This window comes from Megachile rotundata, chromosome 1, assembly GCF_050947335.1.
Source record: "Megachile rotundata isolate GNS110a chromosome 1, iyMegRotu1, whole genome shotgun sequence".
Lineage (NCBI taxonomy): Eukaryota > Metazoa > Arthropoda > Insecta > Hymenoptera > Megachilidae > Megachile > Megachile rotundata.
This window is the reverse complement of record NC_134983.1, coordinates 4,807,386-4,834,127: the sequence shown is the minus strand read 5'-3', so window position 1 is coordinate 4,834,127 and position 26,742 is coordinate 4,807,386. Positions and strand designations below refer to the sequence as shown.

The following is a 26,742-nucleotide window of genomic DNA, read 5'->3' as shown; positions in this document are numbered from 1 at the left end:
TCAACGAAACAATATATTTATTTGTCGATCGACCAGTTTGTCGAACATACATTCGTTCCGCGCATGTCGGCTCTCCTCGGTCGAGTATGCTTGCTAATCAAAAGTCATACGCATGCACCAAGCGTATATACTTAGTGATTGTTTATTTTATATATATTCTATATCATCAGCTCTCTTCCTTATTCACATATTTTTTCCCATCATGTATATGACCGAGTCGAAAGAGCATTCATAGTGGGACAACTAGAGAATGGAAACAAACCTTCTGAAGTTAGCCGAGTTGCGCGAAATTTTCCTTCCTCATACGGGCATGGTTTTACACACTCATGCAATTTGCATATACTAACTGGTCTAAGTTATTATTCCCCTGTAAATATTCAGATGCAGTTATGTACAACATTGATAGAAAAAAAAGAGTTATTCAATTCTCCTCTCTTTTTTTCCTGTATCGTATGAATTGCCACTTCATCAAGTATGATTACCGTCGTATGTTCTTGCAAAGTTGCGATTTCATTCAAATTGAATGTTAGACTTTATACAAATAAATAATATGAATTAAAAACAAAGTTTCAAATGTGTCTGATAGACTAACATGCATTTAGGAATAACTGTCCCCTCAAGCATTTTATTTCAAACAGATATAAAAACGCGTTAACTTATGTATCTATTAACGTGTAATATATATTTTTTCATATCTTTCAACTTGACTTTTACTTTATTAGACGTCCTTTTGTATAATTTTTATTATATTTGCAGGTAATTCAGCTCCATACAATAGTTCAATCGAATTAAGCAAATTGTTTTTTCATCTATTCTTATGACTTTGCTTTTGCAATTGATTTCGTTTAGAAAGATTTCGTTGTCATGTACAAAACATTTAAATTAACACTTAATTGACACTTCTATGTGCAAGAAGTTTGACCCATTAAATATGAAAACGAATCAAAATAAAAAAGCATGTATTTTTTATTCTTCGGTTCGTTAAGACGTAGCTGGAGACCAAAGTAATCTTCCTCTCTCGGATGCGGCTCTTCGATTAAAAACCTGAAAAACCTCCCCTTACGAGCCACATACTCTCTCTTTCTATGGATAGACTGTTTCGGGTTTTCAACATTGAGTGGTTACACCAGGATAATACATACACTCTAACCATACATTCATATAACTGTATAATGATGAATGTTGACGTCACAACCTAACAGTTCTGATGCATCCTTTCGTTCATAAAAACATGGATGACGTAATTTAAATATACACGTCATACTTAAATATAAGTATGGCGTAGGGCGGTGTCATGTGTCACTATTTCGATCGATAATTGTTTTAAAGATAGTGTTCAAATCGATTGCTGAGCGTCGCCTATTTTCTGTATCAATACATAGTGTGCATTCTTCTGTTATGCGCCACTCATTAATAATTACTCTCGCCCTGTTTACGTGAGGAAATGATAATCGAACCGAGTAAAGAGGTTACATAGAGTTCTCATTTTGACAGGCGCGCACAACCAGCTCTGTGGTGGGACAGTAACGAAAGACGGTTAAAAACTCGCACAGTAGAAGACCGACCGTCGTTAGTTGTACAGACAAGTGTGTGAGCTTATAGTACATTCTCATTGAACTCCAGTGACACTATTATTACATATTTTTTATTTGTTGAAATCTTAAGAAAGATACTTATCAAAATAAAAATATCAGATAAGAAAAAAAAATGACCGAGATGGATGATAAAAAGACAGGTTGATATATAAAAATTCATTTAATAATTTTCACTTTTTACAAAGTAAAATTTTTATTTAAAAATAAAATTTAATATCATGTAATACTCTTTTGTATATTTTGATTAACATATGTTACAATATTGTATTAGAATTAATGATAAAAGTTTATATGTTTGTCATGTTTAAATTTCTATGTAATTTTATTGTTATTTTTTTTAATGCATGGTTACAATATATTATATATTATAATTGATTTTTTTTTATATAGAACATATTGTTATGACTCCAAAATGCAAAACTGCGAATTCTACAACGCTTATAATAGAAAGGCAAGTTTTAGAACCACCAGCAGAAAATGGAAATGAAAACAATGTTCACATAGCTGGAGGGGATCACAAAGGAATAGTTATTAATAAACAAGCAGTTTCTGGTACATATATGTGTTTTATACATATTCTATATATGTGAAATTATTGTCAATGTATAATGAATTGATTTTATAGTTTCAAATGGTGAAACATTTTTTTCAGTCTCAAATGGTGAAGTTCATCCAGCACATCTTTGTTTACAATTCAGAGTATTTTTGGTGAGTGCCCAAACTGGAAAGCATACACAGGAATCCAGAACTCTTCAGTTTTGGTTTTTGGATACACTGCCAGAGAATGAACATCCTGCTGTAGCACAAGAATTCTTCAGAGAATTAGTCAGTCCACAAGAATTTCCACGAGGTAAAAAAATACTAAAAATATTTGATTCATTGCATGATATCGAAGAAATGTTCTCATTGTGTATTATAATTAGTTAACATCTTCATAATAATTTAGTATTAATAAATATTGTTATTGTACAGAAGAAATAATTTCTGTATACTGTTAGCTTTGAAACTAGTTAAAATTGGATTTGATACTTTTATTTTCATATAAAAATAATGATTATAGTAAAGAATGTTTTCTTTTTACAGATTATGTCGGATTTATAAAAAAGATAATGAAATTAATGTTGCATAAATACATTACTATTAAAAAGATAGAAGTAGAGTTGAAACAGCTTGAAGAACCAATCACTCTTCCAACTAGACCATGTAAGTATTATCCCTTTCTATTCCAATACAGTTACATTAAATTAATTTTTTTTAAAGCTATATTGATAGATAATTGAAAATTAATTGTACATCAAAATTTAATTTTAGTTGTTGGTTTTATTACTTAATAATGTACATTTCTTCCCATTTTAATGAAATAACCCTCAAGTAGGGAGTAGCATCAAGATTTATTTGATTAGACTCATTGAACTAAATGGTTCTTGATTGAAAGATATTGGAGGAGTGTGTCTCAAGTGTACATTACAACTGAAGGAAATGCACACTTAAAATTTGTATTGATCATACTACTTGTGAAGAGTTTCTTATGCATGTTGTATAATTCTTCTCATATCAAATAAAAATGTTGTTTTTAATCTCTGTTATTCACAGCTGATACTGGTCACATACAATTCACACTACTTCCATGTAAGAAAATTATTTGGAAATCAGGTTGGAGATGTTGAAAACAATTGCATTCTTTATCATAATTTGTTTATGTTTATATAGTTTTTTATATGCAGGCTATTGTTCGAAAATGATAACAGTTCAATATTTGCCGGTCAGAAATTGTATAAAATAATTTCTTTCCTTGCAAACTTTTTATTTGAAATACAAAATAATAGATAATGTATATTTAAAAATAAAAGGTCAGTGTACAGGATACAGTTAAAAAAAGAATATAATCAGTTACAAAAATAGCCGCATTCTCTTATGTTGACCGGTAAATATATTACCGCTTCACACAACAAAGTAGTAACCATAACAACATTGGCTTAACACATGCTCTCTAGCTTTTGCATTATATAATAACACAAAGTTTGAATATTTATTATTTGCTTTATTTAAAGTCAACAACTAAAACTGAAATTTATAGTAATTATAAACGAAAAATGAAACTTATGATCAAAATTTATAATTGATTTTTTTTCACTTTTGTTCATTAAATAGAACGAAATATTTTATTTTCGATCATTTGTTTTTTAGTTATATGTGTCTTATTTATGAAGTATATGGTGCTTGTTTTTTAAATGCATGATTACAAATGCAGTATTACTTTTTTTATCTAATGAAGTACATAATTGTAACCCATACAACTAATTGTATGAATAATATAATATCATTTGATATTTAATAAGTCCCTATTATAAGTTAAAAAATTAAAATTTCGTATTATCTCTTATAAAATTTATTTTTAATAGATCTAGTATAAACTTTGCAGTGACTTTATTACCATTTTAAAATTTAGCACAGCGCTATTGCATCCATTTAAAGGTTTTACCTTATTCTCATGGTTAGAACCTTATGAGAAACGTATACGTAATTTCTGTGTCAGTAATACTACAAAAGGCATTAGTATTACAAGTTACCTTTTTATTCCAAACTGAAAGTAGTTCTTTACCATATGCATACAATATGGTAGATACAGATCATGTATTACATACAGTTACATATATTGTAGTTATTTATTCATCAAACATATTTTGTTATTTGAAATTAATCAGATATAATTTATTTATCGTAGATCGACGTATTTAATAACTTTTACTTCTTTTTTTTTTCAATAGTGTCTACAGATGAAACAGTTATGGGTCAAGTAGTTGAACTGACATTGGAAAAAGTTTTAGAACTTATAGAATCTGCTTATCCAAATCCAGTAACAGTAGCTGATATGGCAAGGTATAATTTTAAGATTCATTTTTTCATGAATACTTTAGACTCGAAAATGAGAATTTCACTTATCATAATGATTATTATAGAGAACATGGGTGGGATCCTTCTGCTGTTGAAATAAAATTAAAAGAATTACAAGAAAAGGGTGTTGTTAAAGCAATGGAACATGGAGCTTTCACTAGAGTTGTACACCAAGATACTAAAGTTCAAGTAAGTTTTGTTGGTATATTTTAATTACTTTTAGAATTAATTATCGTCATAGAAAATTATTTTGTTATTAATTTATTAGGTCGTAAAACAAATGCCAGCTATGGCAAGTGCAAAACAGCCAACCATAGCTATTATTACTGCACGGTATTGCGAAAAATTAGCGGTTGATGCGATGATTGAAAACAAAGAGACGATTGTCCGTTATACAACTGTTGGTAAGATATATTCTTATTATTGTTCGATAATTACTCTTTTTCCTTTACTATTGATTTCTGAATTAATGTCCATCATAAAAAAAAAAACAAAATAGTAATTTATTTTAGAGTTATCAATGAAAATTTTTTTCGTACATTACAAACTAGCATAGAACACGATATTATTATATCTTGCAGTAATAGAATATTTTATTAGTGATATTAACATTACTTCGATTACATTTTTTTATTAATTTCATTCAGTTTTTATCATAGTTAGTGTAATAATTTGAAGTATTTGTAAAAGACTTGAAGGGACTCAATTTAGTATTGAAAAATAGTTATCGTACTTTACAATGTGTACAAAATAATATATTAATTGTAACACTTTATTGGCGGATGACGCCACGGTGGCGTCATTTGATATGTCTACCGTTAAAACTACCATTAACACTATATTATTACGGAGAAAACTAGAGATACCTGGTATATTTAGTTATTTATCAGTTGGTTTTATCTCTATAACTATAAGATATTTGAAAATTCGAAGCAACAGTTATTTTCTGTCAATTTTTGATAAAATGAACTGGCCTTTTACCCACATTGTTTACATAACTATTCGGCCAGTAAAGTGTTAATATCGCGTGGTTATCGATGGTAAAAGCATTAAAAGTATTGGGAACATATATTTCACTACGCATGAAACTTTAGGTACGGCAAGTTCACCTGATGCGACAGACGGACTACCGCGAGTGACATGCCGTTTCGGTAAAGTAGTCTGTAATATAGTTTCCTTTTTTTTTTGTTTCAATGTCGTCTAACGTTATAGCTTGCCAATTGCTTGTTTTTGAAAAACGTTGCAAAGCCGTCGTGCTGTAAAAAAATGTACATTAATAGGAGTACTTTAAATATTATTTGTTTTATGGCAAAAACAATGTTTTTTTATGTTACAATGGAAATGTTCAAAACATCATCTCATATATCATGTTCCCATATTTAAAACATTTACTCTTTCAGCAATGCTAGTGAATTATATTGTCTATCGCACACATGTACACGTTAAGCGGGCATGGTTAAACATCATCATAAATTACGTCTGCTGTTCTCATGTCTTTTGTTTATGTGTTATTTTATATGTTTTCATTTTATAAAAATCATTCATATTACTTATGACTAGCACTAACTTTTTATAATCATTATTTTTATTCTTACACAGGAAAATAGTTAATAATACAAAATATGAAGATGTTCCAAATTTTTTACTTCTAACATAGTCACGTAATATTATTATGTTATTAATATTTTATTGCATACAATTTTTATTCAAAATATAACAATAATTTTGCACTGTATATCTCTCTCTTTGAATATGCAGAAGTAGATATGAAATATATTAAACAATCATGTAGATATCTATAAATTTATACAAAAATAAAAGAAATACAATTATTTGATATACTCATAGACATTTAATTGATAAATATAATTGCATATCTGATAATGGTATCTGAACACAGTTGCATCTATTTGGAATGATTTGTTTTTAATAAATTTAATCACATATAACACATATTTGATACCAGTCTATTGATAGCAGCACAATGCACTTGTACCATACACAAATTTCAGAATGTTCAGCAGCATAAACTTTGTATTATTTAACACAAGATAATTTTTGTTATAGGTGAATCAAATGTTTATACATTAGGTAATATTGGCGCACACAGAATTGTATGTACAAAATTACCAACCGTAGGTCATACAAGAGAAGCAATGACTGCTGCAGGAAATACAACTACTAGATTATTAGGTAATATTTAAATACTTTTTTATGATTACTAATACTGTTTGTAATAAGCTTCAGGTTTAAATAATTAATATATTTCTAGGCACATTTCAAAAAGTGGATTTCGTTTTTCTAACCGGAATCGGTGGTGGTGTGCCACATTATACAGATTACAATAAACATGTACGGCTCGGTGACGTAGTTATTTCATACCCTGCTCCTCTTAATAAAAAGTACATCTATGTTTATTGTGAAAGCGCAAAGACGAACGAAAGTGGCGATTATCATTTTGAAACCAAAGATTACTGCCCACCAAATTTATATCTTCAAGAAATTGCTGCTAATCTTAGAGACCAAGTAAGTTTCTTTCTCCGCTAAAAATTTAATAGAGAAATTTAAAACAATTACTTATGAACTGCAATTTTCAGTCGGAGAATGAACCAAATCCTACATGGCAAACGTACCTGAAAGAAGGTTTAGATGTTTTAAGTAATCAAACAGAACATGATTTTAAAGCACCTTCACCAGAATCTGATAAATTGTACATGGCTATTGGTGAACGAGATGTTATTGAAGTTGCACATCCTACTGCACCTTCGGATACTGTAAATAAAAGGTTATTACGCTTCCTTTTACAATAATATTTACATTAAATATTTATGAATTACTAATTATTTAAAACTTTACACGGCATTAGTTATCAATATGTTTTGAATCATTAAAAATACAAACTCATCAATTATAAATAATACATTTGCAGAACTGATGTATTTTTAATCATACAAAACTAAATGCTTTCTTATTTTAGAACGGACGGGTGTCCACGCATTCATTTAGCACCGGTGGCGTCTGGTAGACATATTTCTCGTGATGATCAACTTCGACAGAAATTTGCGACTCGTTTTGGCGCTCTCGCATTTGATGCAGAAATGGATGCCGTGGTTGAAAGTATTTTGGGTAACTGCCGTGAAAGTTTCGCCGTTATTCGAGGTATTTCTGATTACAAAGATGGCTCCCGTACAAAAGAATGGCAGCCTTATGCATCGCTAGCTGCTGCTAGCGTAATGAAATCTATCATTTACGCTATGGATCCACCCACTAATGTGTAATACCTTAGTTTTCTAGCATTTGTTTTCCTTTCATTCCACATAGTATGTTGTACGTAAAGTAGTACTACATTTTCGCATTTTTATTTTGTGTATCTTTTCAACACAAGGTGGACCAACTATTTTTATCGATTGAAATAATCGTAGTTTAAATCAACGCATTTAAAAGGAAACGCAAACGTTATACAATAAGTATTCGATGAACAATACAGTTTCATTTTTTGTGTCTAATTATATGTCGCATTGAAAATGAGACATAACGTAATCATTTGTCTTATGATTATCAGAAAGTATGATTCTGACTGAAATTTATGATAGTCGAAATGTAAGATGCACCAAGTGCATTTTAATTAATTAAGGAAATTGTAGGTTAGTACGAATGACTCTTCAAACGATGAGAATCAATAATACACTGCGCTCAGGCTTTCAAAATCGTTTCTGTATCGCTCAAAAATCATACATCTAAAATCTAACGGATAATAATTCATTTTGAGACAGCAATTTGGAGAACATTTTTACAATCTTTACATTTCTGAAGTATGTATATCTACTTTTTCAAAGCTGTTAATATAATATTTATACCGATTTTTGCTATTATTGATTTTATATGAGTTTTAACAGTTTTATAGGATTATTTATATGCACCTTGTACTATCGTGACCATAATTCTTTAATATTGCTTAAGTATGAAGTTGAGAAATTAATGTATAAGAAAAATCAGTTTAGTGATCCTAAGACCGGTGCCATTTTAATTCTACACCGCACGCGCGTAGATTCTTTAAAAGTCTATTACATAACAAATCAAGCATTTCATAAAATAAGAGATTCTAATTTTCGTAATAATTATGTAGTTTAATTATTGTAATAATGAGAACCTCAAATATCAAATTTTATCGGACGGGATCCGAAATAAAATAGATAGAGGAACCATGAAAAGCTTTAAACGAAGCCTTGGTGTAGTCAGCAACACAATTTAATTGTAGAATGTGATATCTAATATTGAAGGCAGAAAGTACATTTGGCAGTATTTATTGAAGCGCAATCAATATATCGTTAAAACATTGTCATAGTAAATATTACATGTTTATCAGAGTATATTGCCGTTTCATACAGAGTTGCCGACTTTATTCGTGGTTTATAAATGTGTATATCCACAGAATTTGGTGAGCAAAAAAAGTACATATAAATCACACTGTTCAAAGGTTTGATTGTTCTTTTAGAAACAAAAATAGCATAAAGAGTGTTTCTAAGTACGGCTATTTTCTTTTTCTGTTAAATGCTGAAAGTAAAAGGTTCAACTTTAGTAACTCTAAAATATAAGTGCAGCAATTTATATACAAACTTAAGAAAAATTGTGGATATTATCTTTACATATAAAAATGCTGACACAAAGCTCAGTTTGGAGGGCACCATTACCAAAAAAGTAATTTATAACTATCTGTATTTCCTAATTGTTTAGTAATGTGTTCTTTTTCATACAGCTAGTATAGAACCAGAAAAAATGTTAATATGCAGTTGTTTGAACTTATTAAAGTTCCATAGTTATTTTTTTATGTGTTTTATTGTACATAATTTTTATGTAAATTGTAGTTTTGCTTTCTTCATAATAAGTGCAATTAAAACTTTGAACAGTAGTATACATACCAAATACATTAGAAATTATACAATGAATTAAAATTAATTAATTCAAGTGCCAATGTGTTCAACATATTTGGTTGATGGAAATGCAACGGGGATTTCTCTAAAAGATAAATGAGCTAAAGATACTTCATAAGTCAAGTTATTAACTTTTAATTGTTATCACACAATTAAATTAGAAGTAAATTGCATTAGAAATTGAACATTATTTCTTATCAATACTTTACTTTATCTTTTAGAGTGATATCGCGTTGCCAGAACAACAGACCAAAATATTACTGAATTGTATTGCCTCTTTTAAAATGTCAACGCGAATATTCAAACGTTTGAAGAACCTTATTAGAGAAAAGGAAAAGAAATTCAATACATCCAAGGTTTGTTAAAGAACCTTTTAAAACGTAACTTCCTCGCATTTCAACGTCTTTATAGATTCTAAAGCACAGGGTAGCATATGAGAACTCTACATATTTAAGTGACATTCAACTATCAGAATCGAGCATAAATCTAAATAAGTAGAGGAGTAGTATATAGGCATAAGTACACATGCATTGTTAACAGCATAAAAATCTTAGAATTCAAACTGGATACAAATTTAAAGGGTGTCATTGACTGTCACTAAAAAAATCTTTATTTATTTATTTATTTGTTATTTGAAGACATTTATATTTTATGAGTTATAACACACCTAAAAATTGTCATTTCAAGAATGTTATTTAGTTTTTATTGTTTTAAATAAACAGGGTGTTCAACAAATATAACAATGAATCATGTTAATTTTCTTAAAATAATATTTCATATAATTGTATTTCTATTTCAAGCAAACAAATAGCAAAAAATTCAATAAAATGTGAAAAGTGTTTTAACTTTCATGTATAACACCTTATCGTTGTTATATCTTGATTATCACCAGCATAATTATTATTGATAATTTATTTCTGTTTAAAAAGTTTAAGTTGACTATTAATTGAAAGAATTTTTTGCTGGATGTTGGTCGAAATAGATAATTTTTTATACTTAATGATTTTTGTCTCGAGACTGGTGAGCACCCTGCATGTATAGTATTGATTTATTAGATGAAAACCCAGTGTAGAAAAAAAAGGAGAGTGATAAGACCTCAAATTAATCAATGAAAAAAAAATCACTTGTTGCGTAGAAGCACATTTTTCAAATTCTATATAGAGAATGAATATCATATAATATACATATATATTATGGAATACAGACACACGAATACGTAAATACAGATATACAGTTATTTAAAATATTTAATATATAATTATAATATATAAAAATTCGATTATACAGATAAGTTTTATTATGTGGCGAATCTTTTAAGTTCAATTTATCTGAAAACTGATAACAGATTCCTACTTTTTAAGGCCTAAACATTATTTATGGCACGAATGAACTTTGTTGTTATGTTTAAACGAAGCTTTCGAGCTTTAAGCTTCCAAACTTATGCATTTATATAGAATTGTGTTAATATTGCGCGCTTTAAACGCTAGTCGCACTATTGTGTTTCCTGTCCAGTTTACATGTAGCCTGTACTGTTAAGTAATCAATGCCTGCCAAAAGTTTGGAACCACTGTACAAATAATAGATCACAGGGATCTTTTAGAAAAAATAAACAATTTTTATTAAATTCAGCAGCTTTATTAAAACCGTTTTCTTTTTTCATTTTTTTTATAATGTATAAAATTCTCAATGTTAGTTCAACTTTTTATAGTTTTAGAGCATTTTAACATTGCTAGTATAACCAAATGGATTATGGATAATGATTGTACATGACTAATGTAAATCTTATAGTGATGTATGTTCTGTACGTAATGTAAATTTTGATTTGTGAGGTTGTTTCTATGCTGGTTATTAAGCATTCAGTTATTAACAAGTAGGGATGCCAAATTTGAACCTTTAAATTTTTATATTCTTTATTTACTGCTCTGTAATAACTATTTTAAAGAGGTGTTGAATAATAAACTGGAGATTAGATTATCACACTGCTTTACATGAAAACAGTTTTGAAACTTAAGTAAATTTATTGCTTAAATCTGAAAGCATCATTTTATGAGCGAAGACATAATAATTTTGATTGTAATTATGAAAGTCAAGATCCAATCTTGTAAGTATGTGTTTTGCAATTTATGGTAACGTTTTTGTAATAAACTTTTTATGGGTGAAAACAAGACAGAAACTTTTGAAAGTGAATACATTTTGGACTTATATTTATAGAGGTAAGATATGTCCTTAATAAAATTTGTAAAAAAGTGCTTGATTTTGAAACACTTTCTATTATTTTTGTCACTTATTTTCTGTTTCTATAAATGTTACACATACCTTAACCATATGTTTTAAGTCATTATATGCATTATTATTGAAAAATTTGATAAACAGGTGTTTCCAAACTTTTAGTTGGTAGCATATACGTATAAGCACATATCTATGTCCAACTATTTTGTATTTAACACGTTCGCTATAAGCATTTATATGAACTTTTTTAAATATAAAATTCAAAATAAATTATCTTTCAATGAATTCTGCTATTTATACATTATAATTACATCTGTGTTTTGTTAGAATGTGAAACAAGTTTTATCTGTTTCGTGGATATGCAAAGTTCTAACGAACGTGTTCAATAACATTTATTTAACTTTTGTAATGAATATATAATAGTAATGAATTTCAATTTTGTCCAGTAGAAGCTGATATTTTGTACATTCGTTACGAATATTTCATGCTATTTCTAATATGGAAAATAATATCATTCTAGTTTAGTAACAGATGAATGTATTCAAACACTGTTAGACTTTAATGAGAGTCGAAAAGAGTTTCAAAGTTTCGGAAGTAACAATTTATGCTTCTTTATGCTTGTACTCAAGTAGTCTTCCGGCCAATAGAACAATTCGTCTTGATACTAGATCTTCTTAAGCTTAAATATTGTCTGGTTAACAAAATGGATGCCACCAAAACGTTTTCCTCTATATAATAATTTTCTTCTGTTATTTCGTTAAATTGGAACTAAATTCAATTCTATTATAACGCATCTCAATATTTTACTTCAGAATTAAAATATTAGTTTTATTGATTTTGGGAAAATATATCGATGTGTGATGATAGTATACGGAAAAGAGCTAATATATTTATTACTTCATTCGAAAATAAAATAGTATGTAATTAAGTTTCTGTTAATATGTAATTGAGTTTTTCAAATAAATTTTGTATGTTTAAGTCAATCCTAGAGAAAAAACAGCAAGCTTAATTTAATCGAGTAATAATTATAAAAATAACGATAATTTTGGTGAATGTTTTGGTAGTTCCCATGATTAGTAGCGTTTTATTAGAATTGTAATGTTTACAGGGGATAAGAAAACAAAGTGTTGTGTCTAATTGTAAGTTACTTTATCGCGGAAGAGAAACTGTGATAATATCTGGGCTTTTCTGCGGGAAGTAAGGAAAAAATATACGTAGAAAGAGCTATGGTAGAAATGAATCAGTTCCCTAACATTCGATTCTGTTACGAAATAGATCGTTAGTATGGTATACAAAAAAAAGAGAGAAACAAAGTCTTATTAGAAAAAATTCAGTATAAAGCAAACAGCAGCATGTAATTTCGTTTAAGGAGAAAATTTTTTCTTCAAGAATGATTTTGTTTCAACGTCCATAATTTGTAAACATTTGTAATACGTGGTATATTTATTAAGATTGAAAACAATAGTTTTATTAAACACAATTTACAAACAATTTTTGCCAATTGAGAGAAATGCAAATTATTTTCTTTTTTTTTTAATTGAATTATTTATTTCTTTCTGTTGAAATATACATATATTTTTATATAGATATCTTTTTTCCCCATTGGACGAAAGAATGACAATGAAACACAATTTATATTTTAAAATAAAATTTCTAATTCTCAATAAATAGACCACGTAAATGTTTTTGTATGACATCATTTTGTAATAATTATGCAAATGTATTATTTTTAATTTGTATAAGTGAAGAAATCTTTTATTATGAACCTCGTGTAGTAAGATCTTTATGAAATTTCAACTCCACAAAGTGATTTCAATAAATAAAGGTTCATTGTTCCTGTTTATTACTATAATATATTTTGTGTATGACGTTGTGTTGTAGTTCTTATGTAAATTAAATTTCTGTACAATTTTAAGTGATTAAATTAATAAGATAAAATACTTCTTTAATCAATTATTAAAATAATGGATGGTAGTTTGGGGGAGGGATCAATCTGATTCTCAATATCCCTAGGGAAATACCAATCAATAATCCCTAATATTATAGCAGACACAATAAAACAAGAAAAATGAGTTTATGGTCAGTTAGAAGTTCTATATTCAACAATTTTTTAAATTTCATTTTATGGGACTTAAAATGCTTAACCATCTAGTGGAAGAAGGTAAGAACTGATGGACGTAAACCGTTACTGAGTATACTTTAAAACCTTTATACAAAAACTTTAAACCAGTATACCTTTTTATTATTTTTCACTTAAATATACACGTAGAATATTATAATGAATCTTAATGTTGTTATTTGAACTTACAAATTGCAAAAATCGTTTATCACGTATTGTAACGAAAAATTTTTACACTGTCCGTTCACACTCCCAAGTACTTAAAAAAAATATAAAATTAATGTACACATCCCTCGGTATAAGGGATGTAAGATGAATGTTCAATAATGTATTCAGGTTTTGTATCTATTTCACACATGCATTCATGTAAACTACAATGTTTTATAGTATCTTATTCGACGTTTTCTATTCAATATAATTCATAGAAATCAATCGAATGAACATGGTGATTATTTTAGATACTACATACTTTATGTAATAATCTTAAATGCAATTTAAAAGTAACTTAAAATTAATTCGAAATTGCGGGGAAAGGTATGAAATTTTTCTGTATTTGAAATGAAATTATCGGAAAAGAAGAATCACAATGAAAATAAAATCACGAAGGAATGTAAGAATCTCAAAACTCGAAATATAATTGTGGATCAATGATCGTGAGTTCGTCAAAATTCGAGCAAAACGCGTTTGACGATACTCTTTGTATTGTTTAAAATAAAACATGAAACAAAAAAATAATTGCGAGCATAATGACATAATGACTCTCTCTCCTCGGATGGACAGCCATTAATAGTTCCCCTCTTCTTTGACAAACTTTTGCCGAGGCTCTTCAGCATATAGCCTCTTCTTTCTTCGGCTTGAAGCCTCGCAAAAATCACACGCGGAATTTTACGGTAACTCGGACATTTTTAGCCCTCATATTAACTACATAAACTTCCAATTTCGTTATACAGGGTTTGTCCAATAAGTATCGGGACTAATTTTTTTCTACTAAATTGGAAGGTCAGGGAGCAATCTCTATTGACTAGATCGATGCGGGAGGTTGTTATGTATAATAGAAATCTAGGTTCATTTGTATTCCACCATTTGTTTTGTTTATATTGTGCTTGAAGTGGAAGTGTATTTAACGTTCGCGTCGAGATTCAAGATGCAACGAACCGTCGAGCAGCGTTGTGCCATTAAATTTTGCGTTAAGCTAAATAAATCTGCTAAGGAGACATTTGATATGATTCGTCAAGCTTACAAGGACGATTTCATGTTCAGAACGCGTGTTTTTGAATGGCACAAAAAGTTCAAAGATAGCCGTGAAGACGTCAAAGACGAGCAACGGGTTGGACGACCGACGTTGTCCCGATACGATACGAATGTCGACAAAGTGCAGGAAATTTTGAATTTTGAAACCACCCTACAGTCCAGATATGGCTCCCTCTGATTTTTTTCTGTTCCCTCGCATTAAAAGAAGCCTTAAAGGACATCGTTTTGGGACGATTGAGGCGGTTCAAGCGGCTTCGACGGAGTGCCTAAAGAGTCTTACGCTTGTCGACTTCCAGGGAGCGTATGAACAATGGAAAACTCGCTGGCAACGGTGTATTGATGCAGGAAGGGCATACTTTGACGATTATTAACTCAATGTATATATATCTTCAACGAATTTCATTTTAGGACATCAATCCCGATACTTATTCGACAAACCCTGTAAGTCAATCACCACCAATAGATAGTCGATAGTTTTATAACAATAAAAGTGAACCACTATCCATTTATTTTGATCGCTAATAGCGAAGTTAAAATTTTGTATAATTTATATAATAAAAATTAATTACTTTAGTAAGAAAAAAAAATTGTAACAATCAAAAAGTGTGCGACCAGCGATTCTTAGAATGTGCTGTTCGTAAAAGAACATCCGAGCAAAATATTGAATTTCACTGCATTTCACTTCATTTCACTGTACACTTTATTTTTGCAATCGGGTCTAGAACCACGACTGCGACTTACAAACTAAAAGACTTGATCTTACGAACAATCGAGTTCAAGAGAATACTAAATAAATTCATATTTAGATTTTCTCTTCTCGATTTTTCGTTAACCCCCCAGATGCAAGCATCTCACGTGTGATTGGACAGAGAAACATGAAAGCTTGCTCTGGCCCTACCTACTTAAAACTAACTCAACCACACCAGAAGTATGTTACCTGCCTACCTGACGCTATATTTAAAAAATTGCAAAACCCACTCTCACAAAAACACACTCCAAGGTTCTCACACATGCCACCCAGGTGCAAAAAGCCTACTCCTAGGGAGTATGTCTCGAGACGTCTCCGTCACCCGAGTTCAATACAACATTCACACTCTAAGTTTATACCTTTTCGCTGAAGTCGATCGATAATCCACAGTGAACCTAGAACATACTTCATTTTTGTATTCTTTCGAATATTCAATGTAATATGTACATGTAATAATTTTAACTACTCATACAATTTTGTAACTTATTCACTCGATATAATTTTGAAATCAGTCGATTTGCATTTTGTATGCATCTTTAAATAAAATTCTGCAAAATATTTATAAACTATAGTTTGAATTCGACACAAGCTCCACGACCTAACCACACACACACGTGTAATTTATGTCGATAATTCATTGCCACTTTGTCGATCGCCAAACATCTTAAAACTAAACCGTGTCCACCTGCCCTAACCCATGCGAGTAGCATCTAAGCACGCGCATAAGTTTAAAACATAAAAATGAACACGGCCAATCGTATTGTGACCTACCAGTTTTCTTCATGTGTGCTGAAAATCCTAAGCTAAGAAACGTAATTAGTAACATGCTAATAAAGTGTCTTCCCCAAAAAATTGATTCGAAATTTTCAAAATGGAAAATGGAAGAACACTTTGCAAAAAAATTAGTATCGATCGTTTCATTACTAACAGATTTGTGATATCAAAGTAAATATACTAAATGATTAAAAGCATTCATAATTAACTTTGATATCGAAATCTGTTCTCCGCGAAACTTTCTTGTACATGTTTGAAAATATTGAATTGATAAAATTTATAAGAATGTCGAAAAAATTTAAAAGTGACTCGATAATTAAACTATTATGAAATCGGAGGGTCATCCAGCTTCTATGTAGTTTTAAATTTGATTCGTAAAGAAAGAAAATGTACAAGAAAACCCTGACCTGATCTAATAAATAAAATAAACAGTTTGTACAAATTTTGCACGATCGTACAGTCGTGGTCACTATGCTCGCTTAAAAATAGAAAAATACAACCAGTTCCCGTGTCGCTTCGGACCATTTGTCCCACGCCATGATGGGAACCGGAGGAACCATAAAGCATGCGACTCACCGATCGCTGACTTGTACCACTGCACTTACAGCCAAGGCTTCTTTTGGAGGTAACGTATTTCAAATATTGATTCATGATCGACCGGCACCCGTATGATCAGTATTATGCAGTTCCATCAAGAAGATAAATAAATGGCCTTCTGAAAACACAAAAAGAACACAACGGTTATTACACTCATTATCGACTTACATTTTGAGCAACGTATACTTTCTTTTAACAAGATCGTGTAAACATGCAAAAAATAAGCTTTTATAACCTTGTAAATATTCAATTTACAAATACGAAAATATGCACGCAAAACTACACAGAAATAACTACTTTAAAAAGCCTGATAATAAATTTGCAAAAGTATATTGAAACGTATACATAGATAATTACGCCGTAAAGTAAAAGAAATATTTGAAAAAGTGCGTCAAAACACTTGGATAACTATTCTATAGAACATACCAAAACGTTTGCTAAATTATGCTGAAACACGTGAATAACCGCACCGTAAAATGCACTAATACGTATGTACATACAATATCCATATACATATTCACAATCTGCCAGAGAAATCGATAAAACCCATTTGGATAAAATGTACCTGTTGGAGTTTATAATTCCAAATTATTAGATGTTGATATGAAAGTAATTTGCCCGATTTAAATTTCCCACTCGTTTGTACAATCAATTTAAAGGGACAGCATTTTCGAGAGATCAAAGGTGCCAATAGAGAGTGTCGTCTCTAGTTTACTCTGTGCTTATACCGAGCATCGCATTAGAATCGTATTTTGATTTTAATATCTTATTAATATCTTATTAAAAATTCTTATTTTTAATATCTTATTAATATCTTATTAAAAATTCTTATTTTTAATATCTTATTAAAATCAGAATACGATTTTATTATTTAATTGTTAACAATTATAATCCATCTCCTCTGTTATTTTCAATGAAAACAAGTTTCTATTTTACTTGGTGTTAACTGATAAACCAATTAGAATAAAAGAAAGCAAAATCGGGATTAGTTAACAAGTTTATATAAATCGTTCGAATACAAATTGTACAAATTTACAGATGGAATTTACAGAATATACATATAGAACGCAAAAATATTACCGATAATCGTCGAACGATACCACGTTAGAAAATATATTTAATTAATTCGCGAATATAATATCTCTTGTAAGAGCGAGTCAGATACGTCTTGCATCTTCAATAGACAATTCTATAATGAATATTCGGGCTTCGCCCAAGCAATGTTCGCGACACGCTCGGGCCTTTCCGACTTTCCCCGAATTCTACCCTTATCTACCATAGCGACTTTGCTCCTAGACCAGCCTAAAGGTCCCAAACTCATACAATTCCACTTAAAATCTAAATAAAACTAAACAATTCTTCGGGAAGTATTATTGGAAGTATTTAACACCTGGAATATAAAAAAGTACAGGTACGATTATTATCATATGGTATACTGTAAGAGTGAGCGAACAATTAATAGTGACGATGACCAGAATCGTTTTAGGGCCATCGTAAATCAGGGACTCTCAGCGAGGATTGGGATCGAGTTCGTGCAAAAGCCGGCCGCTTTCACCTCCTCGTCAGTTGATAATAACCAGGCCTGCAGTACCGGCTACATTGTTTTTCTCAAAAATGCAAAGTGGAGATACGGTCCCTATAAAACCTTCGGGAAAGCCTGAGGATGACACATATTGTTGGTGATTTTTAAAGAAGAACGTGAAGAGAAAAACGGACGATAAAATTATTTGTACAACTGTACTCTGTGAAATATAGGCATTCTTACAATACATATTTATCATACTACAGAACCATGCATAAACAAATAATTGAGTGAACAGTTAAAATAATACACATTATTATTGCCAAATTTAGTTTTTTCATTTATGAAAATTCGCATATTTATTTATAAATTTAGTATATGGAAGTTTTGTCTCATTATACTCAATGAAAATTAAAAAATCTAAAGTTTTTCTTTTTTAAAACTGACATAATTTAACTAAAAAAAATATTACAGAAAAATAGAAATTAAAATAAAAAATTTAATTATTTTCTATGAATTTATAGTTCTATAAATTTATGTTTAAAAGATTCTTACCATTAATTCTGCAGCTTATTTTGTGTCCAGTTTCTAATTTGACCTAGCTTATTACAAATCTGCAAAATACTGAAATTTATATTCTTAATTACTAATACTGCCTGAACAATAAATTTAATTTACAGTTTAATGTAATAATATTGTTATTATAATATTGTAGTAATATTGTTCATTACCTCCAGTATTTTCTTCAATAAGTAATAGTTTGTTAACTTTTCTTAAACTGGATTCCTTAAAAAGAAAAGAATTAGTTTTCAATTTTTGTTTGTTATTAAAAAAATAATTGTAGAAATAAGAATAAAGATCATTATTACTTACCATTAGCATGTTCTGTCGCAAATATTTCGGAAAAATTTCCGTATTCTATTTTTTCTGTACTTCAAAAGACATGATTGGTTAAAATTACTGTTATAAATTTTGTATGCACTCAGTATATATTTGCGAATAAATTTTTGAGATATATCACTAATAAATTTTTAACAGTACGAAAATGTTCGAATAATTCAATGTAAACATGACGAAAACATATTCGCAAATTGTAATGAGACGTAATTATTCCAAATATAACCAATAATTTTTTATTCGATCAAATTGTTATTCAAACAAGTTTTTAAACTGCGTATTGTACTTTTGAAATAGAAATAAAAGGTTGCAAGTATTGAACGAATTATCGAACGCGATCGAAACGATGGAAACACATGGTATAGTAAAGAACGTCAACACTTGACATGCACTTTCACATTTCATTAAAATGGACTACTAAAACACTTAATTACTTTAAAAAAAATGTTAATACGAACACAATTATAATTACCTTTCTGTAAATATTGATTGTCACATCCGAGAAATACATTTATATTTGACATCTAGGAAGGATGCTTGGTTACGTGCATTGTTGTGCATATGCTGGATAATGTAGTCCTTTTGCATGTCGGTAACGCACAAAATTCTCTAGAATGTTATCGTTTATAATTGTTATGAGGCGCTGATGTTTCGATGTATATTTAGGTTAATGATTTATTTTATCTCAAAAATGAACATATTTTTGTTAAACTGTATTAATTTTTCATACAATTTAAATTTTCTACAACAGTTTATTATTAATTTTATTTGTTCATTTCGAATAAAGGGCACGTACTTATGTTAAAAAACGAGTTTAGTTAATTAGTCTATATAATATGACTGATAGAATTTTCTTAGACTCCCTTATTTATTTTTAAAAAATTTTACAGAAAAATACATTGTTTCACTGTTGGAAAAATCAAACAATAAAATTAAACTTTTTGATATATACCTGTATTTAAAATTTCTACATTATTATTCACTTGTTCCCGCGTTCTTCCTTTTCTAAGCTTTCGTTATTAGAGAATAATAGCCAATCATTTTAAATGTACATTGTAAATAACACCTGATTGGTTGATTTTATTGGCCAATCACAATCGACCTTCACCAACAATTATTTCTTTCCGATGTCAATTTAATTATAAATAATTAAAAAATAGAGCAAATATGATGTCGTAAAAAAACTAAAAAATATATTATTTGTGTTTTTTTATAATTTAAATGGTGACTTTAGTGTTCAACATTGTAACTAAACTTTTCCATAGAATCTTCTCGAATCTACATCTACGCGCAACATAGTTTCGACCAATCACGAGTTACCGATCTTGCCTGCACGTACAAGGAGGGGTAAACGTACGTTAGTCTTCTTTGTTCTTTGGAGACAAATAAACGCGTGTTTAATCAAGGTGTTTGTATTTTATTAATTTATTCTAGTTCTTTCATTTCTGTTTTTAAAATTCCAAAGTTAGAAGAAAAATCATATTACGATCGACAATTATGATTATTATAGGATTGCTGTATTTTGTGCAGAAATAGGTAAGTTAAAACGGTGTCCTTTTGCGCGTCTATTCAGATTCAAATTGCGAGACGTTATCTTTCGTTTTTCTGCATTTATATCTATAATTTCTTAACCAATATTTAGTTTTAATATGTTTCTAATTTTTTTCTGGTAATAATTTAATGTTTTAAATCATAAAAAAGAATTTCAGTGTTTTTCAATTTTACGTTGTAAAATAGACAGAATTCAAAATTCCACTTTTTTGAATTATTTGTATTTTTTAGAAGCAGTTTTAGGATTTTTATTACATATTTCATGTTTTTGTTACATTTTCATTTCAATTTACTTTTTTAATACAGATATTTCGAAAGTTCTAGAAAATGGGCGCCAAAGTTCTAGACGTTACTAAAGTGGTGTCAAGATTCTAGACGTTTCCAAATGGGCGCCAAAGTCCGTTACTACTATGGCGTCGATCGGCAGTTTGAATTTCGCTTCTGGTAAGTAAAAATAATTCTACAGTTAATAATACAAAATAAATTGCTTATTAAAGTAGCATGTCGGTTTTTATCGTATAATTTCAATAATTATTATCTATAGAATTATCATTCTGTTTAAATGAATATTTCGAATAAAATATTTCTTCAGAACCAATATCGGTGTTCCACATATTAATTTATTGGACAACTATAACGCTACAAAGGGTCTAACTGAAGTGCCTTTGAGTGAAATGAAATACCCAATATGTCAGTCGATAGTACATGCAAAAAAACATTACACACCAAATTTTAATTCTATATCCCTATCCCATTAGAAATTGTACGACATTAAGTAGGAAAAATAGGCTAACGATTGGAACTTCGATTTTTCCCGCTTATTTCCCCCACCGATGAGATAGGTTGAAAGGTGTGAGATGTTATTTTTTGTAGGTATTGGATGTTCCATTTGGCTCAAAGACACATTTAACTATCTTATTTGGCTAGACTCCTTGATTAAATTATAATACTAAAAAGGAAATATATTCAATATTGAGCACGAGATATCTGACAGAAATTTTACAGAAACATGTTCCCTTTATTACAGTACCAGATTCGGAAAAAAAGTAAGAAGACGCAGCAATGAAATATTTTTTGGTAAAACAAATGTGAGTTTCATTACTTGTTTATTATTTGATAATATTTCATTATTTGTGATTAAAGATATTCATTATTTATAAATGTCAAACTGATTATTTATTAATGTTTAATTCATGACTTATTAATTTTCAATTTCCTGTTTATTAAAGTTTAATTAATTCTTTATTAATGTTTAGTGTATTAGGTATAGATGTACAATTTATTATTTATTAACATCTAATTGATTATTTAATAATGGCGGAATTTCGTATTTGTCAATCTTTCCTTCATTATATAGTATGGATGTTTCATTCATTCTTTGTCAATTATTAATTTATTATTTTTTAATGTTTAATTTATTATTGTTTAGTGTTTAATTTTTTATTTACTAATATTTAATTCATTATTCATTATATTTCAGTACATTACTTATTAATATTCAATATATTATGTAATAACACTTAATTCGTTATTTGCTAATGCAAAATTTACTATTTTGTTCAGATTATCTTTTATGGGTGATTAATTCATTATTTATTAATGTGGAATTTACTGTTTGTTAATGTTCAATCTATTATTTTGTTATATGTATATAATTTATTATTTATCAATGTTGAATCAATTATTGATTAATATTTTATTAATAATGAATTAATACCTAATGTATTATTAATTAATGTTTAATTAATTGTTTTTATTCTTAATTTATTAAGTTATTAATGTTTAATGTGTATTTATTAATATTCAGTTCATTATATATTAATATATTAATGTTCAATATATTATTCATTCATATTTAACTAATTATTTTTCAATGCTTAATTAATCGATAATTAATGTTTTATTAATAATTAATTAAAGTGTAATTTATTATTAACTAATGTTTAATAAATTATTTTTAATTATTAATTTATTATTTAGTGTTATCTAAATGATGATTTATCAATGTAGAATTTATTATATGCTAATTTTCAATTTATTATTTATTAATCTCTAGTTTAGTTGTATGTCCTTAATTCAAAACGTACATCAATACATTCGATATTCTGATTATGTAAGAATGGTTCTTCATTACATTTAGGTTCATCAACTCTTGTTGCTGTTATATTTAATCGACACAACTTGACGGAGCAACCGATAGAAGTGTTACAAAATGGTCGCCAGCTGTTCACGGACACCCTCTCGCCGGTATTGGTGAGTCAAAAAATGTGATTTTTATATTGTTTTATTTTACTGCATTTCATAGTTCCGGCTATGGACTTTTTATGTTGTGTTTAAATTATGATATGAAGGTCAACCTTTATTTTTAACTCAATAACAAAAAGATTTAAGAAGCACAACTCATAATTTTTGTAATAAATATTCGACATCCTACAATTCAATCTTATCAAAGATTTATTGCATGAAACCAAAAATTGTGATTAACAATTTAATATTTTGAAATATCGTCTATTGTTATTGAAAAAAAGTTATTTTTCTATGAGAAAATTGTGTTTCGGTCATGAACTCTTTAATTTATCAAATGTAGATTATAGATGAATATATGTATGCATAGTTCGCGATCTGAAAAATGTTGTTCCTTTATGAGGAAGATATAATACGGCCGAGAATTACTTGACGAAAATAAGAGATGAAAATAAAGTTCATGATCTAAAAAGTGTTGTCGTCTCTGAGAGAGTTGTGCTTCGGTCATGAACTACTTCATTTTGAAATGTAGTTTTACAGTACATTTGTATCATTAAACATGAATTACGAATTAAGAAGATCGTGATCGAAAGAAAGCGGTATCCGTCTACGAAAAATTTGTCTTTCGATCATGTGGTATTTAATTTAGGAAATATTTACTTTTGTACATATTACAAATGATGTGTTGGGATTTGAGTTGTATGCTATGTACGAGTATCTTTTGTATTCGCGTATGTATACATATATTGTAGAGCAGGGTGCGGCAACCTTTCTGGAGGTAAGAGCAATTTTTTTCGCGATGTAATAAATAATTTTTTTAAAGAGCCAAATATAAATACATACATTGGTAATATGTATTAGAAAAAATAATATAACCGTTATCTGCTGTGAAACATGTATTTATTGTGAAGTTAAAACATTCTATTTTGCGCTGGATTATTACATTTTTGTGGCAATTGCAATATTGCAGTTAATTTTTCAATATGTACTCTTAAATTACTCAAGAGCCACAAATATCATTCTACTGAGCCGCAAGGAGCTCGCGAGACCCAGGTTGCCGACCCCTGTTGTAGAGTAATGATAAAAATAGGGATTTGATCAAATCCTTAAGGTATGTGACCAATTCATGAAGATGGTAAAACAGCAACTCCATCGAGTGATTTTCCTGAACAAAGTAAGTAACTTGATCTTTATTTCACTTTATTTCACTATTTGGAAGATATTCGAAATCGTATATTAAGTTGAAAAGGTAAATATTTCTTGATGTACTTCAAAATTTAATTCCATTAATTTCCACTTTTCACTATTATATTTGTAACGATTTTGAGGCACATAGAGTGCAATTTTTCATTTTTCGTAAGGTATTTTCTTCGTTTTAGAAAAGCGTTTTTTGTAATTTTGCAAGAAAACCGTAATTATCTATTTTGGTAAAATTAATATTAATTTTTTTCAGGTTTATTACCGATAATATTTGCTCAATTTGTTTTAGATGCTACTTTATGTAGCATTAAACATTTTGAAACAATTTTTAAGCATTTTTGTATTGCGCTATACATACATATACATGTGTATACATACAGTAGTAAGTATAGTGGGTTCTTTTAGGAAAAAAAATATTTGAAACAAGGAAGCACTGTCATTCATCGATCTTTGGCTGGATAATTTTCATATCTCCCTTATGTATCTATGTATACATATGTGTAGAAGAAAGTTATTTTTACCGTACTATTATCTCTTCAAATGGGTTTACATTTGTCTGACAAGTGAACCTACCCAAGTGTCACTCTCCGATTTTTATGAAAGGATATGTTATAGTACATGGAAAATTAGGGGACACGTATTTTTTTGTATCTGCAGTAAAACATATTTAGAGTATGAAACAACCCCCCAAAGTGTGAGGGTAAAATGGAAAAATTACGATATTTATATTTATAATAAAATTGTTTGAAGAATATAGCTTAAAAATGAAATTTTTTAAAATTTAATGACAGCATTCATTGTATGCAAAAAATGTTTATGGAAACATTGATCACATATTTTATTAATTCCTTTGTTCAAACAATTTTGTTATAAACAATATACAATATGTTCTTAACACGCTTGATTCACCTTACACACCTAACAATGAATGTCAGAAATTGTATTATATTTTGAAAATCGCATGTCGCAGATACAGTCTATTTAAGTAGGTTTTCGAGTTTTCGTCCGCCATAATGGATCCGTTATATTGAATTTTGATTTCCGATTTCCATTCAGTAACGTAAAAAATCGATATATTAAAAAGATCGAACAGTTAAGAGATACAGTTTTGCAAGGTGTTTCATGCGTAGTACCAAACGAGCGCGGTAATTTAAGAGTTATTTACGTCCCACATATTTATGTAAAAGGAGGAAAAAAAAAATACGTGTTCCCTAATTAACTTTCCTCTTGAAGTTTTAATAGATTTTATTTCGATCAGATCAAAACTGATTTTTTTGCATCAAGAAATTGGTCGCTTTAAGGTACTTCACCCCCTAATTTTCACTCCCCTTGCAACATACCTAGGCTAATTTTTGTCTTCTATCGAAAGATACTTTCATACCAAAAATCATCAAAATTGCTTCACTGATCTCGAAAATATCGCAATTTTTCCATTTTACCCTCACACTTTGGGGGATTGTTTCATACCCTAAATATGTTTTACCGCAGATAAAAAAAAGTACGTATCCCCTAATTTTCCATGTACTATAACATATCCAAATTTCATAAAAATCGGAGAGTGACACTTGTGAGACATTTTATGGTGTCATCGCTTCGATATTATATTCGAGTGGATCAATTTAAATATGAAAACCTCTATATGATACTATTTAATATAATAATGGTCAAAAAGTATTATTTAGTATTTCGTTTAGTATTTAGTATTGTAACGGAAAAATACCAGGATAGGGGGGTCGATCGAAGAAAAAATTTATCTAATGATAAACTAATTTATTTAATGATAATGATAAAAAGTTTATCTAATGATAAACTTAAAAAATATCTTTATTCTTTGCCAAGTTAAGTAAATGAAAGAAAACTAAATATTCAATACGTATAACAGTTTACGAAACAGCGAAATATAACTTTTACTTGGTGCGAGACGGTATACAGAGTGTTTATAGTATCAATACTACGAAAAAAATGATAATCCTTTTCGCTCGTGACCCTTCGATACATGGGAGCCAACCCATTCCTTCTCCCTCGTTATCGCACCGCGCGGCTTCGCTCGGCCGAGCGGCCCCGGTTTGCCTTCGGAAAGGTTTGCCATGCTCGCGGACCTAAACATTTTTTGGAAAAGCGTTCACGCTTTCCCCCTTTGGTCTCCCGGGCCTAGATCGCCGTTTCCAGCGACCTTGCCCGTGGACCTG

The 26,742-nt window shown here is 29.3% G+C and overlaps 1 protein-coding gene across 8 annotated transcripts; it reads left to right on the top strand.

Annotated features, from left to right (window-relative positions):
- Positions 1-872: 872 nt before the first annotated feature.
- Positions 873-13,588, top strand: LOC100878833 (uncharacterized). 8 transcript variants are annotated; one of them, XM_076535814.1, is made up of 14 exons: positions 873-1,735; positions 1,986-2,147; positions 2,221-2,445; positions 2,679-2,798; positions 3,189-3,224; positions 4,364-4,475; positions 4,556-4,679; positions 4,759-4,894; positions 5,585-5,641; positions 6,558-6,683; positions 6,763-7,016; positions 7,088-7,275; positions 7,468-7,649; positions 12,759-13,588. In XM_076535814.1, exons 1-14 carry the CDS (start codon positions 1,708-1,710, stop codon positions 12,785-12,787), a joined length of 1,779 nt encoding a protein of 592 aa, XP_076391929.1. In that variant the 5' UTR covers positions 873-1,707; the 3' UTR covers positions 12,788-13,588. The 8 variants fall into 8 exon arrangements, with proteins under 8 accessions (XP_076391929.1, XP_076391918.1, XP_076391911.1 ...); XM_076535803.1 differs by lacking the exon at positions 12,759-13,588 and having other exon boundaries at positions 873-1,586; positions 7,468-11,045; XM_076535796.1 differs by lacking the exon at positions 12,759-13,588 and having other exon boundaries at positions 876-1,735; positions 7,468-11,045.
- Positions 13,589-26,742: the final 13,154 nt, after the last annotated feature.